Below are 20561 nucleotides of genomic sequence, written 5' to 3' on the forward strand. Positions count from 1 at the left end.
ACTACAGCAGAGTGAGGAAAAAAAAACTGGATGATTGTTTATTACATATAAAGATATAATCTGCTTTACATGGTCTTTACATGGACCGGACACCTGTCCAGGTGTACCTGCCTCTCACCCAATGCATGGACAAAGCCAGGGAGGTCCAAAGTCGGTCCTCAAGGGCCGATGTCCTGCAGGTTTTTTAATATATTCCTGCTCCAACACACCTGGCTCACATTATATAGATCCAACAGCCTATGATGTTCTGCTCAGAGACGGATAAGTGTGAGTCTGGTGTGTTGGAGCAGGGATACATAGAAAACCTGCAGGACCCTGGAGGACCGACTTTGGACACCTCTGGACTAAGAAAATAAATGTATGGATGGACAGGCTTTATGTTTGGTTCAGTTTAAATATCAAAAGAGAAAAAGGAAATGGTTTCTTATATGAATGGTTTGTTGTATATTTTATGAATGAGAAACAAGTGTTTATTTAATTTGAGGTCTGTTCAGTTTTGGCCAGAGATGTTTTATATTTTTTCCCCACTGTATTGAACATAAATTTATTAAAATGTGTTTTCCATACATTTGTAGACCCTGAGTTTACAATATTGATATAATTTGGTTTACTCAACCATCAAAATCCATTTAAATGAAGAAAACTTTTGATTTTTGGGACAAATATATCTATTATGTGATAAAAATGTGATTAATTAGGAATAATTCAAAGCCTGTAATTAATTTGATTGATAATTACAATATGTATTAGCTTAGGTTTTATTTATTAAACCAATCTATTGTAAACTTATAGGGGCCCAAAAAGATGTACAAACTATATAAGATAAATTATTCAACCTTCATTAAAAATAATAAATACTTTTTTCAAAGGTTTTTCTAATATAAATAATATAAAACTGATAAACCATTTATATCAAAATAACCTAGTTAGATGTATGCACTGTGATTTAACCCTTTATAGGGCACTCAAAGAAATACCTTCAAATGAGACATTTTAACCTAAAAATTCCTTCGGGTATGAACCGAGACCACCATTCTATTGTTACGTTAACAAAAAACAAACAACAAACAAAAAGTTTCATGCTGAATATGAAAGGAAATGAAGTGATAAAAAAAATAGTCACTTTGCCCATAAAAGGTTAAGAACCGCCCTAGATCTTTATTATTCCAATGAAAAGCTATCTTTTTTTTCTTTTTTTTTTTTTTTTATCAGCTTGAAGCAATTGAAGCGAAAACAAAAATAAAAAATTTGCTGTCAAGTGGTGGGGTCCATGCCATTGTCGTTCATCGGGCCAAAAATTCCTGGTGGCGCTCCTGGCTATGCTTCTTAGAAATAAATGCATTGGAAAGATGGTTTATTTCCTTGTTAAATGGAGCTCTTTAATGAAAAGTACATTTGTGGGAGCAGCTGAGATTAACGTGTGCTTTGTGCCCATAAAAAATTACTAGGTTTATAAATAAATGAATATTTTTTATGCGATTTAAAGATGTTTGGTTTCAGCCAAGAGGTGGCAGCATAGTGTTGCACTGCTCTTCTAAAAGCCAAGAAGAAGAAGAAACTCGTCACGTGATTGGTCGGAGGTTGTCTAACAGCCAAGATGGCGGCGACAATGCTGAGGTCGCTCAGCAGGCTAGGACGTCCTTCAAATAAATTCATTTTAGGCAGTAAAGTGTTGAATCCTGGCAGCACACTCCTGCAGGACAGGTAGGCGAAGCAAACCCTGAAGATGACACTCGGTTTGAGCTTTACTCTGTTTGCGCTTTCAGTCTGAGCGCTTCTGCGTGGCTACATGCTAATGCTAACAGGATGCTGCATAACAACTGGGGGGAAATTTAACATTTTAACATTTTTTCATTTAAACTCGACAAATCTCCTGCTGCAGGTTATGCTAAAAATAGATAAAAATATGTTAAAAAATATATACAATATATATCTTATGTATATAATATATAAATAAATAGATAATAGTTAAAAATTTGATTTTGAATTAGAAAATTTAATCAGAAATGGGATTTTCTCCTGCTGCAGTTTGTTAAAAAAATAGATAAAAAATAATATATATATATATATATATATATATATATATATATATATATATATATATATATATATATATATATGTACACACAGATAATAGTTAAAAATGAGATTTTAAATTAGAAATTTTGATCAGAAATTTGATTTTCTCCTGCTGCAGTTTATTGCTGTCACTTTGCACAGAGAGCATGTCTGTGAACCAGGTATTCAACTATATAAAAAAGATTAATTTATTCGAGTTTTTATCCGAGTTTTTTTGTTGTGAAGTTGGCATCTGTTGATGATGTTGAAGTTGGTTTGAAGTTCATTTTAGCTTCTGTAGGTCTGATCTGGTTTCACTGTTTACATTTTTATCAGAGTAAAACTATCATTATCTAAAATCCTGCCATCACAAAAGACAGATTTACATTGGGGAGGACGCTTTAGTTCATTCATTAATGAGATTACTCTTCTAAATAAATAGTTATGTCAAAAAGTCAAGGTGACGTTTTACACAAGGTTTGTTATGGTTTTTAGGTCTTATTTATGTGTCATAATGCAACATTTAAGCCGCTTCAGTTTTATTTCTAATGTACTTTTCAAACAGACATTCAACCTAAAAGATTTTACACAGCAGAGAAAAACATTGGAGGAAAAAAACTAAAACTTAAAACATTCAGGTAATGTATGAAGGGACTTATTATTATGATTCTTATTGATCATATTTCATGTTGTAGCATTTCACACACAATCATCATTTTTGTAACTCAACAGTTTCATGTACAAACTGGACAACATATTGGAATCACATATTAAATAACAAATTATTATTTGATTTAGGCGGTCATTTTGAAATAGCATTCAATGCAAGTTTTATTGATTAAAATAAACAAGTTCCCCTCTAAATGAAATTATCTCTACATGGAAAAGATTTTAAACCAGTCCTGATATAATAAACTTAATTTATTCAGCATTTTCTGCATCTAGTGTCTTTATCTTTTCTAGTTTTCAAGTAAATCTTGTAGAACAACTATAGATGGAATTCAGTCAGTGAATAAAAACAAAAGTTCAGATAAGACCAGTTCAGACTAAAACCAAACCAACGCTGGGATTCTTTGGAAGTTTCTGCAGGAAACCAGCAGATGGCAGGAGTCATATGTGTTTTGTCATGAGATGCAGATAATTTACAACAATCTCAGTTTTGCTTTCCCATCCAGTTTTTTAACATTTTGAAGGCAGCCTGGTCGACATGCCAGGATCAGAGGCTCTAATCGGTAAATCCAACCCTGTCATCAGCGGAGAAGTCAATAGAAACACATCTTTGGAGAGTATGCTCAAGAGGAGGCTTGTAAAAACTAAAAGTAGTCCTGAAACTGACCCTCGTGGGACACCATATTTCACCAGACAGACCCACCAACTGCAACTTAACATCTTCTGCGTGAAAAACCATCTGTGAAGGGCGATGTTGAGATCATGTGTCCCGATGAAACCCGCATCTCGCCGGGTTCGGTAGAGCAACTCGTGCAGTTGATTCGGAATGTGACAATATGGTTTTGTCCCGATTCGGTTCAATTCCAATTTTTGGGGTGCCGATTCAATTTAAATTACAATTTTTACAATTCTTCAACATTGCTGATTTTTGTAGATTAAAACAAAAAAAAAATGTACAAAATTTATTTTGTTTGTCATTTTACAGGATTTTAATGAGGAAAATAAACAACACAATAAGCCAGACCATCATTCTGCTGCTACGATGCCCAAGAAGACAAATAAAAAGATCAATAAAAATAATAAAAAATGACAAAAAATTTATAATGGATTATTTTTATTTATTTTAAAAAAGATTTTTTTTTCACAAAAATCTATTTTAAAATTGTGAAGCAAAAAATCCCGATATTCGATTTTTCCATTAGATTTTCCCACCCTTTCTGTAGATTGACTAAAAATTACGACTGAATCATTTTTCCATTAAAATTTGCATTTGAAATGGTGTAATTATTAATTTGTGATTAATTTTCCTGCTCGACGGCGCCTGATTCACGTTACAAACCTGCATCATCCACAGCATCCACAGCGGTACAAATCCTTCCTGCAGTCGTAATTCCTGCGATATTTATCTAAACGTCATGTGACGGCGACACCCAGCTGTAAAATCCCGTTTTCTAACCTCATCGCTTGTAAACGACTGAAACGCTGAGATAAAAACACTGAAACGTCCTGATGGTCATGTGCAGCGCAGAAATGAGGATCTGTGCTTTAAATACGATAAATAACTCTTCAGTTTTTACTACTAAGACAAAGAATTAAAGCATTCTCGATGAAATCTGCTCCTCAGACTTCAACGTCATCCGTATCATGATGGTTTCTCTGAATCTTCTCCACAGGACTAATTAGAAACTTGTTGTCCCGCTTCGTTTCTGTTGCAGTCAGTTCGTTTAGCAAACGCTTCTGATTGGACGGTCTGTCTTTTTCCTGAGGATGTGGAGGATGCGGAGCTTTTTGCGACTGTTTCCACCTGCGTTTGAGCAGGAAAGGACCTGTTGTGTATCTGTGTTGCTGCATCCTGTTACCATCTGAACAGCGTTAGCAGTAACGAGCAGTTTGCTTCACGTCTGAACTTTTAAAGCGAAACTGTCTCCAGACAACGAATCACGTCTGACGTCTTCCTGAACGTTCACCGCTCAGCGTCTCTAGTCACACAGCTGCTCTGTTCAGCGCTGAAAAACGTCCCCTGAAACACTTTCCCGCTGCACGTCGTTCCAACTGGTGTTTGTGGAATAAAACAAGAGGAAAGTAAAAACTGGTTTTCACCGTGACCCAGTTCCATCCAGCTATACTTTCTGGGGAATTTACATGTGAATCTGAAAAATGTGGCACAAATCTTAGTGAAAAGTCGTTTTCAGCAATGAGCTGCAATTATCATTAGCTGGATGTGATAATCCGCCATGAGACTGGCTGTCAGCTGTCGCTTAAACCACGAGCCTCTTCAGCCTTCATCACCCAGACGTTTAGATTAAAGCCTCTTATCATGCAGGAAGCCAGAGAAGTGTCGCCTAACTTTCCCCTGGATCAGCAGGTTAACAGTCTGGCATCTCAGGGAAGATGTGTAGACTGGAAGGCCAGCATCAGCTCCTTCCTGCTCACACTACCTGCATGTTTGTTGCTCTTACAGGCAGAAGCAATGGCAGCCAGATGTGGAGTGGACGGAGCAGTATGCTGGAGTTGTGATGTACCCGAGTGCTGTTAATGAGAAATGGACACCTCCACCGTGGAACGGTGAGCACAAACTCCCTGCACTGCTTATGAACCAGTTTATTTTTTATTCATGTCTGTCTTTTAATGCCTGAACATAGAAATACAAAGCTGCTGTTTTCTGCACCTTCTTCTGGAATAAAACCTTCTTTTCCTTCTTTTTTCGCCGTTGTTTCTTCATGTTTCAGACAAAGATCCTCCTGCAGTGAAGGACGTTTCCAACTTGACCATTAACTTCGGACCGCAGCATCCTGCAGCTCACGGCGTGCTGCGTCTGGTGATGGAGCTCAGCGGAGAGTCTGTCAAGAAGTGCGACCCCCACATCGGCCTGCTTCATCGCGGCACTGAAAAGTTAATCGAGTACAAGACCTACCTGCAGGTACGGAGCCAAACGCAGCAGCTTTGGCAGATTTTTGCTGTTCATGGGCTCGCTAGCGATGACGCAGAGCTGGTTGACCTGGACACGTAGATGTTGCAAGAGCGCCAAACGTCAGCCTCTTGTTGGGAAATGCCAAAAAAAAGCAGATGATTCTGTCATGAGTTGCCTAATTCCTGAGAGTTCCTCTTTGTGTTTCAGGCTCTGCCCTACTTCGACCGTCTGGACTACATTTCCATGATGTGCAACGAGCAGGCGTACTCTCTGGCTGTGGAGAAGCTGCTGAACATCCAGGCTCCGCCCCGTGCACAGTGGATCAGAGGTGCTGCTCACACACACATACACACACACAGGGTGTTTCTCAATTCAGGTTCTGCACACTTCCAAGTATGAATTCGTCAGCTGCATGCGTCATCGTGGCGCGCCAAGTGCTGTCCCAATTCAGAGGCTCCTTCAAGTCCACCCTCCCAGTCCACACTTCGTTTGGCTCCAGATTAATTTAAAACGAAGGATACAGGAGATGTATCCTGAGCGCCCTCTCCTGTCCCTGAATTCATTGCTCTCCTGATAGAAAAGAATGAGCAGCAAAGCGCTGGTGTAGGTACCACACTGACCAGACCGTTTATTTATTTATTTTTATGTATAAACACACACATTTGTCCCAGCAGACAAGCTGGGAGGACATTGTGTCCAATAACCACAGATGAATTTCACTCCAGTCGTCCTCAGATGTCTTTGTCCCCTTTCATTAAAGAAAAGGCTGAATTTATTACAGTCACTCAGACAACTGGAGACTGGAATACGGAACAATAATTAAAAATATGCTAAATTATAATCCAGTGATATAAGACACTGTTTTGTCATTTAATCGAGTTAAAGAAAAAACAAACAAATCGGTCCTGGACAAATTAGAGCATTTTTCTGTTGAACAGTGGGACAAAATACCTGTCAATGGGTGCAGAAGTCTGACTGAGAGGAACAGAAAACACCTGACTGGAGTGGACACAAAAGATAAAAAAAAAATAAAATAAATAAAAATAATATATATATATATATATATATATATATATATATATATATATATATATATATTAGTTTGAGTGATGTAACATATGTTATTTTATCATATTGGTTTGCTTTTAAAAAAATATTGTCATGGTTTTCATAACACTTTTATTTATTATTACTGTTGTCAATTTCATCTTATTTCCCAGGCAGCTGTTTTCTCCTTCTTTAATGGGAGGGTATGAATACATATGAGGACGACTGTAAATGTGTCTAACAAGGATTATTTTCCACTGAACGTCAGCTTGACAGGATGAGCTGTCAGCCAGAGGAGAGCTCGTCTAAACCGCCTCCTGTTGGTCATTTACACACAAAGGAAAATGAAAATAAACCAAAGTTTAAATACTGGCACCATTTTCTGTCATTAAAAAATATTTTTGTGTCTTTTTGTGGAAGAATGGGATCAGTAATTAGATAAACTTAGCATATGTAGTTGCCAGGCAACGGAGGACTGGTGCACTATGGGTAATTCTCGTCCACTAGAGAGGCCGTCTCATTTTACTGGCAGTAAGCGCACTTCGGTGTGTGCAGACCATGTAGAACACTTCATTGTCTACTAGGGCTGTGATGATATGCTTTTGTCCTGATTCGATTCCGATTTTTTGAGTGCCGATTCGATTTAAATTGCAATTCTCAAAATTCTTTTATATTGCTGATTTTTGTTTATTAAAAAACAAAAACAATTTAACTTTTTGCTAGTAATTTTTCTTGATTTCAGTTGGGAGAAAACAACACCACAGCCATACAATCATTCTGTTGCTATAATGCCAAGAAGACAAGTAAAAAGATCAATAAAACCAATAAAAATGAGATTGAAAAAAATATTTTTTTTTTAACAAGAAATTTTATTTCCCCCCCCCTATTGTCTGCACAGTCTGCGCACTTGGAAGTGTGCAGACTCTGAATTGAGAAACACACACACACGCACGCACACACACACACACACACACACACACACACACACACACACAGCTGGCTTCCTTCTGTGGCTGCAGCTCAGCAGTGGAAATTTCCCAGCATGCCACTGGTCTTGTTTTTATGTTTACTGAACATTAAAAACATTTATTTGCTTTAGCATTTTTTGTCTTTCATTGACTGAATAAAATAAATATTTTATGTAAATTTTATTCATATTTAATGTATTAAATATATTTTTATATACAAGTACTGTTACAAAAATTGAGAAAATATGAGTAATTATATTGTGTCCGTGGCGAGACGCTTGGCCTGCTGCCTCGGCGCCGCTGGTGTGTGAGTGTTTCAGTGGCGGTTGGTGCAGATTGGCTGCCATGTTGGCGCCGGCGTGTCCCAGGACAGCTGCGGTGCACGTTTAGCTCCCCATCGCCAAGTGGAGGAATAATGGGTCCAGTTTAAAGCGCTTTGGGCGCCTTGAAAAGCACTGTAAATCTAATCATCTCCAAATTCTTCTTATTAAAATACGATGCTGTTTCTAAAAACGCGTCCAGATTTGACGTGGCGTGTTGTGTTCTGTTTGTAGTTCTGTATGGAGAGATGACGCGCATCCTGAACCACATCATGGCCGTCACCACGCACGCCCTGGACATTGGAGCCATGACGCCCTTCTTTTGGATGTTCGAGGAGAGAGAGAAGGTTTGTTCATGTGGGAAAGTTTGTCTTCGTCCAGCTCTGAGGCAACCCGACTGGAACAGTAACAGCCTTACTTTATAAACGGAGGGTCACATGTGGCTCAGCGGGAAGAATAAACAACAACATCCCTCCTCCAACACACCTGACTCAAACTACTCAGTCGTCGTGCAGAACCTCATAGGCTGCTGGATCCATTCAGTGTGAGTCAGGTGTGTTGGATCAGTGAAACATTGGGAACCTGCAAGACACCCCTGGTTTAAATGTTACTTCATCAACGCCTCCTGCTTGTTCTCAGGATTGTTTTCTTGTGTAAAAAGGAGATAAAGTTTGCTTTTAACCTTTAAATATGACGTAATGATTAAAGGTCAAGTTTTTCCTGACAGTTACTTTGATAACTAATGAATATGAATAAAAAGCCTGAACTTCCAGTGAAATTATCAAACAAAAACCCTAAAAACACACACCGAGGAAGTTGGGACGGTTAAATAATCTGAGAAGCTGTCATTGCTGTTATTTTCTGTCGGGGATTTTCCAGATGTTTGAGTTTTATGAGCGCGTGTCGGGAGCCCGGATGCACGCAGCATACGTCCGGCCCGGTGGAGTTCATCAGGTAGGACACTTGGTCCTGTTGGTGGGAAAGTCTGTATTATTTATGTGGAAATTATTCGTTTTTTTCTTAAATGTCAAAATGTGAAAAAAGTCTCCTGCCTGTTGCAGGACATGCCTCTTGGTCTGATGGACGACATCTACGAGTGGTGCAAGAATTTCTCTTTGCGAATCGATGAAGTGGAAGAGGTACGTGACTCCAGACATGGCCGCTGAAACCTTGGGGGTAAATGTGATTTGCTAAATGTGGCGTTTCACGCAGATGCTCAGCAGTAATCGCATTTGGAAGAATCGTACTGTGGACGTCGGCATTGTCACTGTCGAGGAGGCCCTCAACTACGGCTTCAGGTACATCCTGCCATCAGAAAAACGGAACGAATGATCAGAAATGAAGTTGAATCGATTTTAAACGAGTCTCTGCTGTGAACCTTTTACCAGTGGCGTGATGCTGCGAGGCTCGGGAATTAAATGGGACCTGAGGAAGTCCCAGCCCTACGACAAGTATGACGAGGTGGAGTTTGACGTTCCGATTGGAAGCAACGGCGACTGCTACGACAGGTGACGAACACGTCCAGCCATTAGCTGCTCAGAAAGACGGATGTACTGGATAGAGACTTCCCGTCCCTCACATTATTATGACAAGTCTTGAAGCTCAACGGTTTTCCCTTTGTTGCTCATCCCCCCCATTGATACGGTTTTAAATATTGGTGATCAGTTGTATCATGTACATATGAGTACCATAAAGTCAAGTTACATTATTATTATCATCATCATCATAACTATGTTTTATAATAAATCAGTTGAACAACTTCAGACCTCAAAACGAAACATTTATTCATTTTAACCCATTAGATTCTGTAGAGTCAGAAATGTCACTATTCACAATATCTGTCTTATAAAACTTCTTTAATTCTCCTTTTAAACCAAGTTTTTATGGTAATTCTTTCACTTCTTGGTCCAAATCATGACAAAAACACATCGCTCCTTTCATGACGTCCTGAAGTACGGTTTCCTGAAAACTCCCACATTTTTAAAAGAGTCGTGACTTTTTCTTTTTTAAAATCTTTTCTGAATATTTTATGACAGCTGATTTTGCTTTGCTTTAAACAATACAGGTAAAATATTACAGTCAAATATTTCCTGATGTTTCAACAGTTTATGTTGCAGGTAAAATGGATTTGTTGACTCTCAGTAATTACGTCCATTAATGATCCTACTGGCTCTTTTCCACAGGATATATACTGGTTGTGTACTTCTTAATACTTCAAGACAATATATCACATAAAGAATGAACAAAGCCTTGTATACAATATACAAAGCTCTATTTTATGAAGCACTGCAGTTATTTTTGACAGTTTTAGTTTAAGATCATTTATATATTTTTTATTAAAAAAATTTAACATTGTTTATTTTTATATTTAGAATACCTGGATGCACCAGTTAATCAACAGTTAATTAATAATGTAATAATCAGAAATTATTCCACCCTCACACACGGTCACATCACTTTTAATCCCCTTAGCGGTCCTACAGCTCCATAGTATAACTGGTGAAGATGCAGGAATTTCCTGCAACTGCCTTCAGTGGAAAACTGATTATTCTAGTTGTTCCAGTTGGTTGAATCTCAGTGTTGTTAATCTGAAATGACTCTGAGATTAAAATGTGTACTTATAATAGACGTCAGTAGGCCTTTCCTGCCACGAAGGTCCCCAGAGGGAGGGTCTGACACTACATAAATAATACTAGTGCAATCATATCAGATTTGCTGTTTATAATTGATGGGATAAAAAGTCAAATCACCACCAAAACCCCATTTTTATATGGAGAAAATACTGTCCTTGTTTCATTTTCATAGTAAAAGATGATGTAATTCCAAGCCCCCATGCAGAGGAGTTCAGGTATCTTGGGGTCTTGTTTCCAAGTGAGGAAAGATGGAATGTGAGATCGACGGATGGATCGGTGCGGCGTCTAACCGTAGCTCTATTCGCCGGTCCGTCGTTGTGAAGACGCAGCTGAGCCAAAACACAAAGGCGAAGCTGCTGCCTATCCTTACTTCGGTAGTTTTGGGGTCTGAAATTGTTTAAGTGAATAAAAAGGGAAAAAATGAATGATTTTATTGCTGTTTTGGGGTAGTTAATACAACAAGTCAAGGCAATTGTGTCCATAAAGCAGATTTCATACATAAAGAAACCCAAACTGACAGGAAAATATGTAAACAGACCTTCAAGTAGTTTTTTACAGATGAAAGGAGCATAGAAACTTAACCCAGATTTTTTTTTGTATTAAACCTGAGGATGGAAAACCAAGCCAACCATTCAGAGCTTTCCTCATCAGCAGCGACATTTTAGTAGTAACCGTTATTAGAAAATCTCTTTTACAAGAGATTACTCTTTTAGGAAAAGCCACCGTTCTGCCTGTTGGTGGAAAAGCCACCGTTCCGCCTGTTGGTGGAAAAGCCAGCGTTCCGCCTGTTGGTGGAAAAGCCAGCGTTCCGCCTGTTGGTGGAAAAGCCAGCGTTCCGCCTGTTGGTGGAAAAGCCAGCGTTCCGCCTGTTGGTGGAAAAGCCAGCGTTCCGCCTGTTGGTGGAAAAGCCAGCGTTCCGCCTGTTGGTGGAAAAGCCAGCGTTCCGCCTGTTGGTGGAAAAGCCAGCGTTCCGCCTGTTGGTGGAAAAGCCAGCGTTCCGCCTGTTGGTGGAAAAGCCAGCGTTCCGCCTGTTGGTGGAAAAGCCAGCGTTCCGCCTGTTGGTGGAAAAGCCAGCGTTCCGCCTGTTGGTGGAAAAGCCAGCGTTCCGCCTGTTGGTGGAAAAGCCAGCGTTCCGCCTGTTGGTGGAAAAGCCAGCGTTCCGCCTGTTGGTGGAAAAGCCAGCGTTCCGCCTGTGGGTGGACTAGCCAGCGTTCCGCCTGTGGGTGGACTAGCCAGCGTTCCGCCTGTGGGTGGACTAGCCAGCGTTCCGCCTGTGGGTGGAAAAGCCAGCGTTCCGCCTGTGGGTGGAAAAGCCAGCGTTCCGCCTGTGGGTGGAAAAGCCAGCGTTCCGCCTGTGGGTGGAAAAGCCAGCGTTCCGCCTGTGGGTGGAAAAGCCAGCGTTCCGCCTGTGGGTGGAAAAGCCAGCGTTCCGCCTGTTGGTGGAAAAGCCAGCGTTCCGCCTGTTGGTGGAAAAGCCAGCGTTCCGCCTGTTGGTGGAAAAGCCAGCGTTCCGCCTGTTGGTGGACTAGCCAGCGTTCCGCCTGTTGGTGGACTAGCCAGCGTTCCGCCTGTTGGTGGACTAGCCAGCGTTCCGCCTGTTGGTGGACTAGCCAGCGTTCCGCCTGTTGGTGGAAAAGCCAGCGTTCCGCCTGTTGGTGGAAAAGCCAGCGTTCCGCCTGTTGGTGGAAAAGCCAGCGTTCCGCCTGTTGGTGGAAAAGCCAGCGTTCCGCCTGTTGGTGGAAAAGCCAGCGTTCCGCCTGTTGGTGGAAAAGCCAGCGTTCCGCCTGTTGGTGGAAAAGCCAGCGTTCCGCCTGTTGGTGGAAAAGCCAGCGTTCCGCCTGTTGGTGGAAAAGCCAGCGTTCCGCCTGTTGGTGGACTAGCCAGCGTTCCGCCTGTTGGTGGACTAGCCAGCGTTCCGCCTGTTGGTGGACTAGCCAGCGTTCCGCCTGTTGGTGGAAAAGCCAGCGTTCCGCCTGTTGGTGGAAAAGCCAGCGTTCCGCCTGTTGGTGGAAAAGCCAGCGTTCCGCCTGTTGGTGGAAAAGCCAGCGTTCCGCCTGTTGGTGGAAAAGCCAGCGTTCCGCCTGTTGGTGGAAAAGCCAGCGTTCCGCCTGTTGGTGGACTAGCCAGCGTTCCGCCTGTTGGTGGAAAAGCCAGCGTTCCGCCTGTTGGTGGAAAAGCCAGCGTTCCGCCTGTTGGTGGACTAGCCAGCGTTCCGCCTGTTGGTGGAAAAGCCAGCGTTCCGCCTGTTGGTGGAAAAGCCAGCGTTCCGCCTGTTGGTGGACTAGCCAGCGTTCCGCCTGTTGGTGGAAAAGCCAGCGTTCCGCCTGTTGGTGGAAAAGCCAGCGTTCCGCCTGTTGGTGGAAAAGCCAGCGTTCCGCCTGTTGGTGGAAAAGCCAGCGTTCCGCCTGTTGGTGGAAAAGCCAGCGTTCCGCCTGTTGGTGGAAAAGCCAGCGTTCCGCCTGTTGGTGGAAAAGCCAGCGTTCCGCCTGTTGGTGGAAAAGCCAGCGTTCCGCCTGTTGGTGGAAAAGCCAGCGTTCCGCCTGTTGGTGGACTAGCCAGCGTTCCGCCTGTTGGTGGACTAGCCAGCGTTCCGCCTGTTGGTGGAAAAGCCAGCGTTCCGCCTGTTGGTGGAAAAGCCAGCGTTCCGCCTGTTGGTGGAAAAGCCAGCGTTCCGCCTGTTGGTGGACTAGCCAGCGTTCCGCCTGTTGGTGGAAAAGCCAGCGTTCCGCCTGTTGGTGGACTAGCCAGCGTTCCGCCTGTTGGTGGACTAGCCAGCGTTCCGCCTGTTGGTGGACTAGCCAGCGTTCCGCCTGTTGGTGGACTAGCCAGCGTTCCGCCTGTTGGTGGACTAGCCAGCGTTCCGCCTGTTGGTGGACTAGCCAGCGTTCCGCCTGTTGGTGGACTAGCCAGCGTTCCGCCTGTTGGTGGACTAGCCAGCGTTCCGCCTGTTGGTGGAAAAGCCAGCGTTCCGCCTGTTGGTGGAAAAGCCAGCGTTCCGCCTGTTGGTGGAAAAGCCAGCGTTCCGCCTGTTGGTGGACTAGCCAGCGTTCCGCCTGTTGGTGGAAAAGCCAGCGTTCCGCCTGTTGGTGGAAAAGCCAGCGTTCCGCCTGTTGGTGGAAAAGCCAGCGTTCCGCCTGTTGGTGGAAAAGCCAGCGTTCCGCCTGTTGGTGGAAAAGCCAGCGTTCCGCCTGTTGGTGGACTAGCCAGCGTTCCGCCTGTTGGTGGACTAGCCAGCGTTCCGCCTGTTGGTGGACTAGCCAGCGTTCCGCCTGTTGGTGGACTAGCCAGCGTTCCGCCTGTTGGTGGAAAAGCCAGCGTTCCGCCTGTTGGTGGAAAAGCCAGCGTTCCGCCTGTTGGTGGAAAAGCCAGCGTTCCGCCTGTTGGTGGAAAAGCCAGCGTTCCGCCTGTTGGTGGACTAGCCAGCGTTCCGCCTGTTGGTGGACTAGCCAGCGTTCCGCCTGTTGGTGGAAAAGCCAGCGTTCCGCCTGTTGGTGGACTAGCCAGCGTTCCGCCTGTTGGTGGACTAGCCAGCGTTCCGCCTGTTGGTGGACTAGCCAGCGTTCCGCCTGTTGGTGGACTAGCCAGCGTTCCGCCTGTTGGTGGACTAGCCAGCGTTCCGCCTGTTGGTGGACTAGCCAGCGTTCCGCCTGTTGGTGGAAAAGCCAGCGTTCCGCCTGTTGGTGGAAAAGCCAGCGTTCCGCCTGTTGGTGGAAAAGCCAGCGTTCCGCCTGTTGGTGGAAAAGCCAGCGTTCCGCCTGTTGGTGGAAAAGCCAGCGTTCCGCCTGTTGGTGGAAAAGCCAGCGTTCCGCCTGTTGGTGGAAAAGCCAGCGTTCCGCCTGTTGGTGGACTAGCCAGCGTTCCGCCTGTTGGTGGACTAGCCAGCGTGCCGCCTGTTGGTGGAAAAGCCAGCGTTCCGCCTGTTGGTGGACAAGCCAGCGTTCCGCCTGTTGGTGGACAAGCCAGCGTTCCGCCTGTTGGTGGACAAGCCAGCGTTCCGCCTGTTGGTGGACAAGCCAGCGTTCCGCCTGTTGGTGGACTAGCCAGCGTTCCGCCTGTTGGTGGAAAAGCCAGCGTTCCGCCTGTTGGTGGAAAAGCCAGCGTTCCGCCTGTTGGTGGACTAGCCAGCGTTCCGCCTGTTGGTGGACAAGCCAGCGTTCCGCCTGTTGGTGGACTAGCCAGCGTTCCGCCTGTTGGTGGAAAAGCCAGCGTTCCGCCTGTTGGTGGAAAAGCCAGCGTTCCGCCTGTTGGTGGACTAGCCAGCGTTCCGCCTGTTGGTGGACTAGCCAGCGTTCCGCCTGTTGGTGGACTAGCCAGCGTTCCGCCTGTTGGTGGAAAAGCCAGCGTTCCGCCTGTTGGTGGAAAAGCCAGCGTTCCGCCTGTTGGTGGACTAGCCAGCGTTCCGCCTGTTGGTGGACTAGCCAGCGTTCCGCCTGTTGGTGGACTAGCCAGCGTTCCGCCTGTTGGTGGACTAGCCAGCGTTCCGCCTGTTGGTGGAAAAGCCAGCGTTCCGCCTGTTGGTGGAAAAGCCAGCGTTCCGCCTGTTGGTGGACTAGCCAGCGTTCCGCCTGTTGGTGGACTAGCCAGTAATCCAGACGACTAAAAACCCGAGAGAGTTAAAAAGTTTTTCTGAAATTATTTGGGTCATCAGGGCTTTGATTCTAGATATTTTTCATTTGGTAAAAGTCTTCTTTGGTGACTGCTTTTAATGTGGCTGCTAAATGTCAGCTCAGAGTCCAAAATAGCACCAAGATTTCTGGATTTGTTCATTGTTTTCACCATCACTGACCGGAGCTGGCCACGCATCTTCAGATGTCCAGAACTATTATTTCGGATTTATCTGTATTTAGCTCGGTGTTTGTGAATCCGGTCTTTAGGACCCCCTGCCCTGCATGTTCCTCCTCCAAAACACCTGAGCCAGAATCATGAACTTCCTCAGGTTCTTTGCAGCCGATGAAAAATCCCTTTACTCCATATAAGTGTGTTCAAAGTAGGGTGAGCTATAAAACATGCGGGGCCAGGGCTCCTGGGGACCGGAACTGAAAAACACTGATTTACTGAGCTTCAGAGAGGAGCAGAATCTCCCTGTAAGAGAGCTGAGTGTCATCAGCATAACTATGATCAGATATTTAGATGAGATCTGAACTAGTGTGGCATGTAGACGTTGTATGTTTATTGGCCCGTAGGAGAGCTCCACGCCATCTGTGTTTCAGAGGATCTATAGTTAATATGTCACTGCTCCAGTCTTTCTGAAGGGAATCAAACCAGTTTAGAATCGGGGAGGAGATTCCCAGCCAGTGTCTGGGACAAATCTGCAGGAAGTCCCACCCATCTCTTAGGGTCTGAGAACCTCCTGACAATAGGTGACACAGATCTCGGTTCTGTCTTAATGTCTTCTGGGACCTGCACTATGAAACAGGTCCAGCATGTTCAGGGTTAGTTTAACTAAACCAAAGGCAGGGATCTTTCCAAGGCTTGTCATCATGTCATGAAGCTCTGATACGTTCTGGTTATCTGTTAGATCAGCATTCATCATCATCGTGTGTGTGTGTGTGTGTCTGTGTGTGTGTGTGTGTGTGTGTGTGTGTGCGTGCGTTCTCCAGGTATCTGTGCAGAGTGGAGGAGATGAGGCAGTCCCTGAGAATCATGCATCAAGCGCTCAACAAGATGCCGGAGGGGGAGATAAAGGTGGACGACGCCAAAGTGGCCCCACCGAAGAGGTCGGAGATGAAGGTGAGCAGAGAAGAGCTGACCTGATGTGATGACGTTTAAAACGTTGTCTGTGTAATATGTCTACATGTGAGTATTTAAAGTGTGACAAACTTAGTTTTTTATACGACATGATCTCATATCTGTTCCTCTCTGTTAGACTTCCATGGAGTCTCTGATCCACCACTTCAAACTCTACACAGAGGGTTACCAGGTGCCCCCGGGGGCCACGTACACAGCTGTAGAGGCTCCTAAGGTGAGGAAATACATCTGTATACACTCACAGACCTTTTTATTCTTAGTTCTACGGCAGTGAGTTGCTGCCAGATGATTGGCTGATCAGCTGTTTGTGTTTACAGCTAATAGAACTGCCTGTCAGTGAAATTTCTCTAATAATAAACATTTTTTTCATTTCACATGTTCCCCATTAAAAAGAAACGTGTAGATTCCTGGTGTGCATCAGCGTTTCCATGGTAACGTGTGTAATGCCGCTGATGGTGTATTTTCTCTGTCTTGTCCCTTTGTGTGGCCTTGCAGGGGGAGTTTGGCGTCTACTTGGTTTCAGACGGCTCCAGCAGACCTTACCGCTGCAAGATCAAAGCTCCTGGATTTGCTCACTTGGTGCGCACTTTAAACTTCACAAGACACTGAAATATTAAACACACTGGGTATCAATTATTCAGCAAGCTTAACGGCTTTTCCTTCAGGCTACGTTTACTTCATTAACTCCATTTTCTTAAGTAATGTGGAACATTTCTGAAACTCCTCTCTCACCTTCCTCTGCATCTCTGTAGCTTGTGGCTACGTGAAGTGCTGTGGAGCAGTCCTTTGAATTTTGGTTTGCAAGGCTAAAAATGTCTTTAACGTTGCATAAACAAGCTATTAGAGCAGCTCGTATGTTGACTTTAGGCTACAGCCTCATGAATAATGAAACAGAAGTCTAATATGTGCTCGTCCAGCAGGCGCGGAGGTCGCTGGTTGTCGTCGATGCTAACATGTTTCTTCTGTTTCTGCCTTCCAGGCTGGTTTGGATAAAATGTCCCGGGGACACATGTTGGCTGATGTGGTGGCCATCATAGGTAAGAATATGATGTTTTTACAAACCCAGTTCCAAAAGCGACGGGACGCCGTGTGAAAGTAAAACCAGAATCTCATCAGGTCGTATTTTATTCCCAGTAGAAGAGAAGCAACGCATCAGATCATGAAACTGGCTTTTTACCATTTTACCAGTTTCAGGATGATGTTTAGCATCGTTAGCATCTCCTCTGCTAACATCTGTAAACATCTGGGGAGTGAGGATCCCAGCTGCTCTACTGGTTTCTGCTTCCATGAAGCTCCAGATGTTTTGTACTGGTGGAAGGTCTGGACTGCAGCAGACCAGTTCTCCTGTTCCACCATCAGGATGTGGTCCAGCGTGGTCCTGCTGGACCGGTTCTCCTGTTCCACCATCAGGATGTGGTCCAGCGTGGTCCTGCTGGACCAGTTCTCCTGTTCCACCATCAGGATGTGGTCCAGCGTGGTCCTGCTGGACCAGTTCTCCTGTTCCACCATCAGGATGTGGTCCAGCATGGTGGAAGGTCTTCCCTGAAAGAGACGTTGTCTGGATGGGAGCAGATGTTTCAGCATTGATGGAGCTTCCCAGATGTGGAAGCTGCCCACGCCATCGGCACTAATGCAACCCCATCCCATCAGAGATGCAGGCTGATAACAAGCTGGATGCTCCCTCTCCTCTCTGGGGCTTGGCTGGGGGAGGTCGGGGGTTGTGGAGTTTTGGGGGCCCTCTGGGGGGCATTGCGGTCTCTGGACTGCTTGACCTCTGGGTGTGTGTGTGGTCCTTGTACTGGGCGGCCTCGGCTACGTGTTGCTGGTTTCCTGGGACCCTTTTGGTCCTGATCACTCGGCTCACCCCAGCTCTAATATGTAGCACACACACATACACACATGCATACTGGTACGCACACACACACTCGGACACGGACTGGTTTCTGCATCGTTATCTATGGTTTCTCCTCTGCTGTGTTTCTGTGAAGCTTCAGATGTTTGTGTGAAGGTGCAGAACATAATGGTTTGTCTGATTGTGTGTGTGTGTGTGTGTGTGTGTGTGTGTGTGTGTGTGTGTGTGTGTGTGTGTGTGTGTGTGTGTGTGTGTGTTGCAATTGTTGTAGCTTTTTTCTACTTTTTGTTCTGTTCTCCTTTTTTTCTCTCTTTCTTTTCTTTTTCATTCTTTTCCCCCGCTTTCGCCTCCCTCCGGTCTGGTATCATCTGGTCCGGTCTGTCCGGATGATACCGGTCTGATCCAGTCTGATCCGGTCTGGTCCGGCCCAGTCTGGTCCGGTCTGATCCAGTCCGATCCGGTCCACTCTGGTCCAGTCTGGTCTGGTCTGGTCCTATCTGGTCCGGTCTGGTCCAGTTCAGTCCAGTTCAGTCCAGTTCAGTCCAGTCTGGTCCAGTCTGGTCCGGTCTGATCCAGTCCGATCCGGTCCACTCTGGTCCAGTCTGGTCTGGTCTGGTCCAGTTCAGTCCAGTTCAGTCCAGTCTGGTCCAGTCTGGTCCGGTCTGATCCAGTCCGATCCGGTCCACTCTGGTCAAGTCTGGTCCGGTCTGGTTCAGTTCAGTCCGGTCTGGTCCTATCTGGTCCGGTCTGGTCCAGTTCAGTCCAGTCTGCTCCAGTCTGATCCGGTCTGGTCCGGTCCAGTCCGGTTCAGTCTGATCCAGTCCAGTCCGGTCCAGTCCGGTTCAGTCTGGTCCGGTCTGGGCCGGCCCAGTGTGGTCCGGTCTGGTCCTATCTGGTCTGGTCCAGTCCGGTCCGGTCCAGTCCAGTCCAGTCTGGTCCAGTCCGGTTCAGTCTGATCCAGTCCAGTCTGGTCCAGTCCGGTTCAGTCTGGTCCAGTCCAGTCCGGTCCAGTCTGGTCCGGTCTGATCCGGCCCAGTGTGGTCCGGTCTGGTCCTATCTGGTCTGGTCTGGTCTGGTCCGGTCCGGTCCGGTCCGGTCCGGTCCGGTCCGGTCCGGTCCAGTCCAGTCCAGTCTGGTCCGGTCCAGCAGTTATGAGCAGAAATGCGTCATGAATAATGAAGTGAAGACTAAAACGTAGGAAACAGGAGTGTGTTTTCTCTGTAGGAGAGTAAATCTGCAGCGCAGCTCGGCAGCCGGACCGCCGTTCCTCTGGACACGTTAGAGACGAGGCTGAAACGGCGTTACGGCTTGCAATGACACATTTTCAGCCCACTCGAGTGGAAAAATCTGCACCCACTCTGTTGTTTCTGGGTTTTGTTCTTTCTGTGCACGCTTGAGCCCCGCGGGGGTTCGTGGATGTAATGAACGGCAGCGCAGCGGGACATTTCTGGTTCTGTTGGAAACTCTGAACGAGTTTCAGATTATTCATCGTGTTGATTGTCAGACGGCTCGACGAGGTTTTCATGTACATATTCCATCATATTTGATCAAAACGTTGAAAGGTTACACGCTGCGTGTGTTAGAAGTGCTGCAGTGATGTTAAATGTTTACGTGTGTGTGAACATGTCAGCTGGAGTCTCTGATCAGATTGGATGAGATCTTTGTCAACGTCTTCCTGAACACATGCAGAGAATCATGTCTGCTTTATAGCAGTGCTGCCTGAAGATCACATGGTCTAAGTTTGACCTTTGGCCTTGTCCCTGACATACAGAGATTCCTCCTGATGGTGGTGATATTATGCGCTGTAGATGGAGGAATCTGTCTGGATCTTGTCTCAGACTGGTGGAGTTCTGTCCATCTTTCTGTCTGAGAGGCTCTGCCTCTCTGAAATGCTCCGTTTGAGGCCTGTTGTGTTTCTGCCGTCATGTTCAGCTCGTTTTCCTGTAAATGATAAAATGTCCGTCTCAAGACGTTGCTGTCTACATGTCACGCCGTGTCCCAACACGGTTGCAGTTTAACATTCCTGCCCTTCTTCATGTCCTTACAGGAACTCAGGACATCGTGTTTGGTGAGGTCGACCGCTAACGTGACGCTGCTGATGATGAAGAGGCTTCTTTCTCTGTCACACGTCTGTAAGATGGGCGCTCTTCCTCTCCTCTCTGTAGTTTTCCTCATCGTTGATGTACAATGCCCAAATAAACAGAATAAATATTTAATCTGAGAGAAGTGAGACTGCTCCTGTTTTCAGCGTGACGTTGTTGGTTAGAGTGTTTTTCTCTTGGCGCCTCCGTTTCCTCGAGCTGCTCGACAGTGATGGCTTATTAAAACACGCCAGCAGCGGCGTGTCTCTTTTCC

General features: G+C 45.4%; 1 protein-coding gene across 1 annotated transcript; it reads left to right on the top strand.

Moving 5' to 3' along the window:
- The first annotated feature begins 1578 nt into the window (after window positions 1-1578).
- On the top strand, window positions 1579-20421 carry ndufs2 (NADH:ubiquinone oxidoreductase core subunit S2). Its single transcript, XM_079257393.1, has 14 exons — window positions 1579-1704; window positions 5189-5292; window positions 5457-5647; window positions 5846-5966; window positions 8208-8320; window positions 8853-8927; window positions 9035-9112; window positions 9186-9271; window positions 9362-9481; window positions 16207-16336; window positions 16473-16568; window positions 16850-16933; window positions 17334-17391; window positions 20254-20421. The coding sequence occupies exons 1-14, from the start codon at window positions 1598-1600 to the stop codon at window positions 20289-20291; spliced, it is 1401 nt and encodes a 466-aa protein (XP_079113519.1). The 5' UTR covers window positions 1579-1597; the 3' UTR covers window positions 20292-20421.
- Window positions 20422-20561: the final 140 nt, after the last annotated feature.

This window comes from Telmatherina bonti, assembly GCF_933228915.1.
Source record: "Telmatherina bonti genome assembly, chromosome: 18".
NCBI lineage: Eukaryota > Metazoa > Chordata > Actinopteri > Atheriniformes > Telmatherinidae > Telmatherina > Telmatherina bonti.